Source organism: Mesitornis unicolor, unplaced genomic scaffold, assembly GCF_000695765.1.
Source record: "Mesitornis unicolor isolate BGI_N332 unplaced genomic scaffold, ASM69576v1 scaffold34214, whole genome shotgun sequence".
Lineage (NCBI taxonomy): Eukaryota > Metazoa > Chordata > Aves > Mesitornithiformes > Mesitornithidae > Mesitornis > Mesitornis unicolor.
The window spans coordinates 1-10,455 of NW_010182683.1; the positions used below are offsets into that span (position 1 = coordinate 1).

Here is a 10,455-nt window from a genome sequence, read left to right on the forward strand (position 1 = left end):
TGGGGCTGCGCTGGGCGCTCCTCGCCGCGCTCCTCCACGCCGTGGGCGGCCGGGTGAGTGCGGGGTCGCGGGGAGCCGCCGCGGTGCGTGGCCGGGGGGAAGTGAGGGGGCCGCCGCCGCTCTGCGGTACCCAGTGGCTTTTAAAAAAAAAGCGGAATGGTGACGGCTGCGGAGTGCATGGTGCCATGCGAGTGGGCATCCTTGCACCGTTGTGCCTGCAGAGGTGTAATGCAAGCGGGCATCGCTTTCCTGTTGTGCTTGCCGTCCCTGGGGTTGCCTGTCTGTCTCCCTCTGCTTGTACTGAACTCGGTGTGAGCTCTGCAGGAGCTTCAAGTCCCACTCTTAGACCTCTTTAAAGCTCATCCTGCTCCTTTGGCTCCTTTGTTATTTCCTGGCTTCCCAGAGCAATGACTAATAGTTTTTCCTGGATTTTCATTGGAAATAGGTTGATTTTTCAGGCTTGGTTGAGTATTTGCAAAAACTGTGAGTGTCCTGGCAAGTGCAGAGTGTAAATCTGTATGCATTTACAGCGTTGTTTAAACAGGAAAAGCTTGTTGCGCTCCGTTGGATCCCTCAAACTATTCCCTATTTACATAGAAAAGCTTTTTAATTTACATCTAAGACCTGATGTGATGCAGCTGTGACTGTTCTCTTTTATATCCAACTGTACCGCTATTTGGCAATGAATGCTTTTAATTGTTTTAAACCAAAGAGCTTGATGGGATCTGTTTTGCTGTACTGGTATATTGATAGCATTTTTCTATCTGATTTTAAAGTGTCCTGGGTTGTAAAAATAAATATGGAAAAGCTCCTAAGATGTCCAGGTCATTGCTTTTTCATGGGATATGTGTGTTACTTGCATGTTTGTTTAATCATATTAATTGAGCCTCGGTAAGGCAAAGGTTCATGGAAATCAGGTGAGGATGTCAAAATGTGTATTGAGCCCAGACTTACACAGTGGTCTTTTAAGGAATACTGGGTGCTATAGTGGGTTGATAATCTATTAAATTAATTATTTTAATGGCTTCTCCCTCACTTTGATTTCAGCCATGGTTTGTAAGGTGATAGTATTTTGAACCTGATTCACTGAACACCTTGGAGTGGATACATTAGGGCAGTTGAAAGAGGGAAAGTCTCAGAATTGTAGCAGACCTTATCCGCAGAATTTAAGTGTAAAGTTTTGTCATTCTTCTTGCTGACCAAAGGGCTTTGATTTGAAAGGAATTAACTTTCCTTTCACCCTAAACGTAATGATGGAAATCATGAAAGAAACTTTCAGCATCACTTTTCTCATTGTGACAAACCAAAGAAGAGTTGTGGAGTCTGTGGCTCTGCAAAGACTCCTGCTTTACAGAAGTAAAGTACAATATAAGATGGGAGAACAAATCACATCATGGACTCATAATTTTAGAGATATATTTGTTCAAAGGAACACACCTTTGAAATAAGCTTTATAGTTTGAGTACAGTTGGTACAGCCTGATACAACTCCAGCTGATTTTTATTCGACTTGCTGTTATCTGATAAGTAATCTTAAATAGAATTATTTTTGTCAATGACCAGTTTAAATATTTTAAACAGAATTCTGGTTTTTCCTGCCTTCAGCAGGTTTGGTCGCTCAGCAAACATCATCTTTTTACCTCAAGTCATTTCCATAGCAACAGGTTTTTACATCAGAGACCTTGGTGACTTCATTGTGGTTTCATGTGCGTAAAGAGCATCATACACCAGATGTAGTTCCTGCTCAGACTTCTTTGTTTGACAGCTTGAGTTTGAAGAAGGCAACTGTATGAAAAAGAGACAATAAAAATGTAGACTTGCGAGTTAGGGTTAAAATGCATGGTTAAATATTTTTGTTTGAAAGGCCTCATTGAGTGAAAATGAATGCTATGTGAATGGATTAATATATATATGTATTCATCCATTGTATTAGCGTGTTTTGTTTCTATTATTGAAGATACTTAAATTTAATTACACATAAAGCCCAAGAATACAGGAACAAGCTGTAAAGCAGGGGTTAAAGGAAGTTATGTTCATTATAATTAATATTCAGCACATAGGGAATGCATTACACTGTGATGCGGGTAGTTGAGACCTGGAAATCCTCACCAATCGGTAGAGCCAGGTTGGTGCATTGGATGAAGCCCTTCTAATTCTGAAGAAGTCTGAATCCAAATCTTGTTTTGTAGTTCATGACTCGAGCTCAGCTCTGGCACAGACATCAGGGTCTCGGCTGTGGCCACTCTCTGTACGACTGCATGGGAAGGGGCAGCCCACAGGCCCTTTTGCCCTGCTGATGCTGTTCCACACAGCACAGATACAGCTGCAGGCCTGAAAATCATGACATACAGGCATGTTCTCTGCTAGTTTTACCTTCCAGTGAGTAGGATACAGGGAATCTCGTAAACAATTGTGCTTGTGCTTATGTATTTAGAAGAGTCTGTACTAACCTCTTAGTTGGTACGAAGGCTGCTGTTAACCCACTACTCTCCAGTAACAAATCAGGTCACCTATCTACTGGATATTTGTGGTGCAGATGGGAAAATGATTGAATTTTCAATGCAGGAACTGCAGAGAGAGAATCTCAAGTCATTGACTTCTTGGATGTAACTTCTTAGTTATTGCTTAATACAAAAGGATTGCAAAAATCTCCCTCATGAGTTGTGTAGTCAAAGGCAAGCACAGTTTACTCATTTCTATGCCAAAATATATTGCTTAATTTGCTTAACAATGTGTGTGCCTCTGCTACTAGATAGATGAGGCATTTTACTTCTACTTGTACCTGTCAAATTAAATGAAATCTTCCAAAGTCTTCATTTTGACCATATAAATATCTTAAAAGTGTGCTACCAGTAGACACCACTATCTATTGTGAGGAGTTCTAAGGCTATAACGCAAAAATGCAGCATCAGGTTAGTTTTCCTTCACACAATACACTTGCAGAACATTGAATCACAGAAAAGCAGAAGACAAAATGAGGATTTAGGAGAGATACAAAAAGTAACAAAATGTAAAGATTGTTGAAAAATATCTGGCCCCTACTGATCCGTGTTTCAGCCCAAAGTAGCCAATGGGTCAGGATGTCGGAGGGTTTTGTTTTGGGCAGCAAATATTGTAGTGCCCAACTCAGGCCTTAAAATTGGTGAGACAGCTAGAAAAAGTGTGGTCTTCTTGTAGCCAGGCAATCCAGGAGAGTTTTATACCCAGTAAGAGCCCTACACTTTCTCTGACATAGCAGGAGGTTGCTGGCACAGACTGCTGGCACTAACAGCTTTGATTAAACTACTTACACTGAAAGTAACTATTAAAATTAATGGCATCCGTCCAGTACAAACAAAGCTGAGCTCGTGAGTGTGTATAAACTGTATCTAAGTGAGTTATAAGTCCCTTTCAGTTTTCCATAATGTTTTTTGAGGACAGTTGGCAAGAAAATGTCAATTGTATGTCATTGAGAGCCACAGCTCATCAGATAAAATTTCAGGGAGATTGTATCAGACAGTAGATGTACCCTTTCAAGCACAGCTTAAGAGAAATAGATTTGAACCCATCAATCAACAGGTTTTCCTGTGCCTTTAACTCACATACTTAAAACAGACAATGCAGAGGATGAGATAAGAACATTTTTTGCCAGGAAGCCTCACCAGCAGGATAACTTGTGATGTGGTTTATTGTGTATCTTCCCCCCTTTTTTTATTTTTTTCCCCTGTATCTGCTCTTTCAGTGAAGTTTTGCATTTTAAAAAGACTCTCAAGTGCTTGTTTTAATGAAGTTGATCATAATAACTGCCAAAATGTGATGGTGACACTTGATCATTATTCTTTTAATAAACAAGAAAGTAACTTAAAAAAACCTCAAGCTTTTGAGAGCAGAGCCCTTTTCTTCTTCAGATTTTAGTGTCAGCTCACATTTGCAAATGGTGTGGTTTATCATTGCCCCATCCTATGAGGGTGTAATACCAAGTCCAGTATTAAATGTTATTACTGAACCTAGAAGGTCACAGAATCACTTAATCACAGAACGTTAGGGATTGGAAGGGACCTCAAAAGCTCATCCAGTCCAATCCCCTGCCGGAGCAGGAACACCCAGATGAGGTTACACAGGAAGGCGTCCAGGCGGGTTTTGAATGTCTGCAGAGAAGGAGACTCCACAGCCTCTCTGGGCAGCCTGGTCCAGTGCTCTGTCACCCTCACTGAGAAGAAGTTTCTTCTCAAATTTAAGTGGAACCTCTACCCTCCTGTAGAAGGTATTGAAAAACCTTGGTTTTCTTTTTGAATTATTATGGTTATTTTTCTCATCAATAATGATGAAACCGATAATGCTAGAGCCAGTGTTCTGGCTTTACTTCAAAGTCACCAGTCCTTGTGCAAGCCTCCTTTAAATAAGCTCCTTTTACTGGAAAGCAAAAATGGAGGCCAAAATAGATTCTGGAGATATTTGAGGCTGCAGCATGGTTCCTGCAAAACTGGCTTTCTTCTCATCAAAAGACATCAGAAGAGCAGAATATGAAAAATGCAGCTTGTGCTCAGCAGCTGTTTCTTGCTTCACCTGCTCTAGTGTTTAAGAAGGGGAATAGTTTGGTTTTTTTCATCCTTCCCCACCCTATCACAGTTTCTAGCCTGTTAGAGGCATCTTTATAAGTTTGTTCCTCAGTTTACAACTTGACTGTTGCTGTTGATCTGGCTGAGAGAGAATGAGGATGGTATTGGTGAAACCCATCCACAGTCTCCCTAGTTCTGAGTCTTTAACTCACCTGACTGATCAGAGGAGATCATTTTAAATAGAAGCAGTGAAACTTCCACTTATATAGTTTGCTTTCCTTTTTTCTTTTCTGGAATGACTATTGAAACTCAGGGAGGTCTTTCTCAGCCTTCACATTCTCAGGAAAGGTTCTTTTTGACACTGACCACTGAGTATTTGGATGAAATCCTGTTTCTGATGTACAGCTAGATAAAGAGGTAAAATATATCAACAAACTGTATAAAAAAATGTTGGCTTCCCTTTAAGTAATTGTTGAGAGTGGGAAGTGTTAAGCTACTTTGTCAGTGATGTGAAGACACAGTAGATAATCAACATGTTTTTTCAGTAAGGAGGAAGGATATTTTAATTACTGCTCTCCAAACGGCTTTGTTCCTGTTTTGATTTCTCTTTTTAATAGTACTTTTTAAGTACTTCTCTAAATGTGTGTAGATTATACATGTAGCAATCTCTTCAGAGTGTAGAAAATTGAGCAGCATCACATGCTTTTGAACAGCGTCTTTCTCATCTACCAGGAAACTCCTACGCTTGAACTACCTAACATTAGCCTTTTTCTTTTGAGTGAGTATGTTTTTCCCTTTGAAAACAGATGGCAGGTCCTCAAATATTTTGACACTTGTTCGCTAAAGTCACTGAGCTGTGTTGATTGGTATGAGCTGAAAATTAGGTGCACTGTATTTCATTACTATTTCTTATGCATTTGACCTGCCATATGAAGCAGGCTTTTTATTTTTATTTAAGTCTTTTACTCGGTTGCTCCTTTTCAGAAGCAGCAGGTTTTGGAGACATTGTTTTCTAAACATCAAGGCCTTTCTCATTCAGAAAGGAATCACACAGTATCTGGAATGATAAAAAAACCAACCCTTTCTTTCTTCTACCAGCTCAGGAGACCTGAGGGAATTAATAAGTAGCAAAGTCCATCTTCTAGTTTTCAGAAAGGGCTCTAAATTTGTGTAGAGAGTAGACCTACTAAATAAGAAAGTATCACTTTCAATGTAGCCACTTGGCAGAAAATGCTTCTTCCCCATAAGCCCACAGGTAAGAATTTAGGTTTCACTGGCATTTTGTCAAAGGTTGTTTGAATTGTGGCAACTGAGAATATGTACTTAGCCCTTTGGTTTAGGGGATGCAGTAGTGACCAGGTGTGATGTTAATCCACAGTTCCATTGCATTCTTTTGAATCTAAAACCTGGAGAAATCACTTTGTTCATTGTGACAGATCTTTGGAAAACAGAGGAACCTCTAAATGGTCTCAAGTAGCTTCTAAGCTGTGTATTCGTCAACTTTTTGGCATCTGCTGCTTTCTGTTTCATCAGGCCTTGGCAACAAAGGTGGTTATAATTGCACTGATCTTTTAAGTGTTTGTCTCTTTTGAATCTCTGATTTAGGGTCAGAATGAACTTATGACTCATGATTTTCCTTTAATTTCTCCTAGGAATATTCATTGCCTTATACACCACAGTCTGCTCAATGCAAAGATCCCCTCACTGAATTCTATGAAGAAAGACTTAATAAATGTTGCAGCCAGTGCCCTCCAGGTGGGTTATAGTTCAACCTATTACTTTTCACAGCCAAATTCAGTCAATTTGCAGATAAACATAGTACATTCTGATTATTTATACATCTGAAGAGCATTGGAATTTTGCTGTTGTAATGCCCTCTGGCTGGAAGACAATAAAATGCTGTGACTGTAAGAATATCTGCAGGAGAGACACATTGTTCATCAGAATTAGAATTCTCTTACAAGGTTAACCTGGCTGGGGCTTGCCAGGAGATAGGTTGCTGAGCTCTTGTAAGCACAGGTTTGCATGGTATCTTGATTGAAGTACTTTTAAGTCAACATCTGGGGGGAAGCAGCAGCTCACCAAGGGAATTACAAAAATTAGGCAACGCCTGTCAGACCCAAGCCCACTAATAGCAAATATATTGTGAAACAGGGCTTGAGGTAGAGCTTAGTTTCTGTACTTTGAAAATATAACTTATATAAGGAGATTTCCATTGGACAGGTTAGTCTGTAATTGCTCATTAAGGGAGTTTTGTTGTATTTTACTGTATATCTGCAGACCACTATCAGAGGCTGGATATGAGTCTACAGAAACTGCCTGCTTTGAGGTGTTATGTCTTACACTGCAGTGATGATGACTAGTGATCTTTTGTTAGCAAAAGCTGTTGACTGCAGAAAGGTGGTTGTGTGGGGGTTTTTCTAGGGGGAGATTGTAATGTTGTTTGGATATTTTAGTAATAGAGTTTTGATTCATTTGCAGAAACTTGTGATATTAATATATTAGACACAGCAGAAAACTGCTTTCTTTTTTTCATTACATGCTGAGCAAACAAAATTTGTCTCAATAAATGCTGAGTTCTTGTCAGGGAGATCCGGAAGTTTACGCAGGAAATCAGTTTATGCTGAAGCAGCCACAGTTGGTTAAATGAACCGAAAATGTCTAGAGAGATTTGTCAAACTTCCTTTGTTTAAAACACATTGGATGAAAGATGATAATTCATAGGTAACACCTTTTTCTTTCAGTCTACTTCCCCTTAATTTTAATTTTTCAGAATAATATAAATGTTTTGGTTTGGTTTTATTTTAACATAAATAAATGTTTTGTTTCGTTTCTTTACTAGGTCAGTTTAAGACGGAGAGCTGCAGTCACACTGTGGACACAAAGTGCAGTCCTTGTAGACCCAACACATACACAGCAATCTGGAATCGGTCTCCCCAGTGCTTTGCCTGCTTGCCACCCTGCAGGAAAGGTAGGCCTGAATTATTGAAAAGGCATTTGTGACTTTAACAGCCTGCTCAAAAAGTGGACTTGATTTAACCTAGGTCGTTTCTCCTAAGAAAACTAGGAGGTTTTGTCTGTCACTTGTATAGTCCCATTCTCATGCTTTTGGTACAGTTCTAAGGATACAGGCTAAGTTGTTCAAAGGACCTTTGGTCTCATCTAAATAAATAATCGTACAAAGTTGATTAATTACAGTATGAAGATGTCTGTAGTAAGGTCTCCAATCACTTTAAATATAGTTGTATGATCTGCATAGACTGCGAATCTTAGTGTGCCCCCCAGATACTGCAGTGATGAGCACGGTAACACAAATGTGCGTATTTATGGTTGTGATACCATACAATGCAATGGCACGTACAGAGTTTCAAGTGTGAATTCTACAGATGCAAATTTCTCCTTTCCTAGAGAGAGGAAACTCTCCAGAAAATGTAGATGTTGGGGCATATAACATACTTGTTTTATGATGGTATACTAGCCAGAAGCTGCAAAATTGTCTTCAGTTTGTGATACGTGATCATCACCTCATATTCACTTGAAACATTGCAGGCTGTGGTTTTAAATGTTACTGACAACATATTGCCTTATTCTTGTTTTAAAAACAGGATTTGTGCAGAATCAAACATGCACTACATCACAGGACAGAATCTGTAGCTGTCCACCCAATGAGTACTGCATTTCGAGAATATACGAGTACTGCACAATATGTAAGGTGCATAAAAAATGTGGAAAAGGTTATCGAGTTTCCAGAAGAGGTAATTAAATTCTGAACACTCTGCACACAGAATAGTTTTACTGTATAAAGAGGGTTACTTTTTGCATCAATAGTCCATAAATACTTCTGAATCTGCCTCCAATTCCATAAATTACAGGAATATTGTCTTTTAATTCCCTACAGTTATGCGTTCTTTTTAAGTGCAAGCATTATCTTGGCAAGTGGGCAGTAATTAAAACAACAGTTTTCTCAGGGGGCATATCCAAAGGGACATGTTGCAATCTGTTACTACCAGATATCATAAAGTTCCTCAGTCCAACTTAATCTTCCTTTCTTTTGCTCTACCATATGATTTCTTCCATACAAGTAACTCAGATTCAAGACCACTTAATTCCTGCTTAAATCCTCGAAACAGAGCTTCAGGTTGAATTTGCCTAGGGTAAATAATATGACTCTATGCTATCCCGCTGAATTAATCTGTCTTCATTAGGTGATGAAAGTCACCACTCTGACAATGTAGCTGTCTCAAGATGATCAATAATATTCAAAGAGGTGGAACATTGGATATTTGTAAGAAATAAAGAGTAATTTGGAAACATACAGAACTCCAACAGAATGGCATAGGTGGTCAGGCTGTCAGGGACTAGTGAAAAAGCTCAGCTCTGTCTGCAGTAACACATTTTAACCTTTTGGTGGGTTTTTACAGTCTTTGAAAAAGACTGACTATCAAGGGCACAAAGCTAACAGCTGATTAATCTTCTGATTTGTGTTTGGGTTGAGTGTTTCAAATTAATCTGTTCTGTGACAGTTAAATGCTGCATTTTGTGTACTGCCTCTCTATCACTTCCAGGATCTGTACCGCAGACCTTGATTATTCATTCTTGTTTCTCACTAGATGACTAACTAGAGTTTTTCTATGTGTTTAAAGGGACAGACAGCACAGATACAGAATGTAAACCTTGTCCCCCTGGCACGTTTTCACGTGAGGAATCTTACGATACCAGCTGTATACCCCATACAGTGTAAGCCAGTGTTTCTGTCTAATTGCAACCTTAACTGTGAGCAGGGTTGCTTTCTTTCCTAACTTCTCTTTTTGTTTTTTTTTTTTTTTTCACAGTTGTAAATCAGTGGCTGTTCCTGGAAACAGCACGAATGACACTGTTTGCAGTGACTCAGGATCAGTGGTTGCCACAGTTCTACCTCACACTATTTTGAACTTGCTCTTGACTCAAAGCGCAGCCTCCAGCAAACCTGAAATAATAACTCGATCTGTCACATTAAACTCTGACATGTCTCAGATCATTGGTGAGCTATTAACTCATTTAAAATCACATTTATCTGGCTAGGAAGCAAGTTTGTATTCAGTTTTCAGTTTCTTTCCAAGACCAATTGCCTGTACCAGGCAGAACCTTAGAACAGCTGAATTAATTCAATATGACACTGCTTGTAGTAAGGTGCATACTATTTATCTATGCATCTGTACCATCCCAGTGCATTCTGTAGTCTTTGTAATTCTGGAAATATTTCTACAAATCCCCAAACTAGATTATACAAGGCATTTCCTTAAAACCGCTAATACGAAGGAGCTGGTAGAAAAGGTTGCATCTCAGATTCTGGACTGAGGCAAGCTTGATTTCATAAACTGCCTGGTGAGAGGTCTTTGGAGACTTCTGGCAGCCTTTCCTGAGACAGGATGTCCTTATAGCATTCACAAGTGTGGATGTATTCTCTCCTGATCACAACCGATCCAGAAGGCATAGGTGTTTAGGAACATTCTGGACTGCCTGGCCTTGTATTTAACAAACTGCTAGCCTGGAGAGAAATCTTTTGTGACTTACACAAAAAGTCTGTTCTCACTTTTCAGGACAGGAAAATTCAATTTTGTGAAGTGGTGGATACTGAAATGAGACCTTGGTATCTGACAATAGAGGCACCGAATATGAATGTCACGCACACCTGATAATTCTAAATTTAGCTTTTGTAGCCATGGACAGAAACTACAAAACTACCTCTTTCTAATTAGATCAGTTGTCAGATCAACCTGCTAAATAACTTATCTTTTTAATTTCTTTTCAGGAGCAGTAGCAGGACCATTGTTACTGGTCCTGATAATAATTATTTTGAGTTATTGCTTAGTCTCCAAAAAAAAAGGTAAGATTCATGAAATGCAAACAAGCAGATCTGTAAATATTAGAAAGAGCGT

At 39.3% G+C, this 10,455-nt stretch overlaps 1 protein-coding gene across 1 annotated transcript in view; it reads left to right on the forward strand.

Moving 5' to 3' along the window:
* Nucleotides 1-5: 5 nt before the first annotated feature.
* Nucleotides 6-10,455, forward strand: part of TNFRSF1B (tumor necrosis factor receptor superfamily, member 1B) — a gene marked incomplete at its 5' end in the record, with an annotated part of 13,117 nt that continues 2,667 nt past the window's right edge. Inside the window, 7 exons of the mRNA XM_010183869.1 lie at nucleotides 6-53; nucleotides 6,190-6,292; nucleotides 7,380-7,508; nucleotides 8,143-8,292; nucleotides 9,181-9,274; nucleotides 9,370-9,557; nucleotides 10,329-10,403. Of these exons, the coding sequence (XP_010182171.1) occupies nucleotides 6-53; nucleotides 6,190-6,292; nucleotides 7,380-7,508; nucleotides 8,143-8,292; nucleotides 9,181-9,274; nucleotides 9,370-9,557; nucleotides 10,329-10,403 (787 nt within the window). The remainder of the gene's footprint in view (nucleotides 54-6,189; nucleotides 6,293-7,379; nucleotides 7,509-8,142; nucleotides 8,293-9,180; nucleotides 9,275-9,369; nucleotides 9,558-10,328; nucleotides 10,404-10,455) is intronic.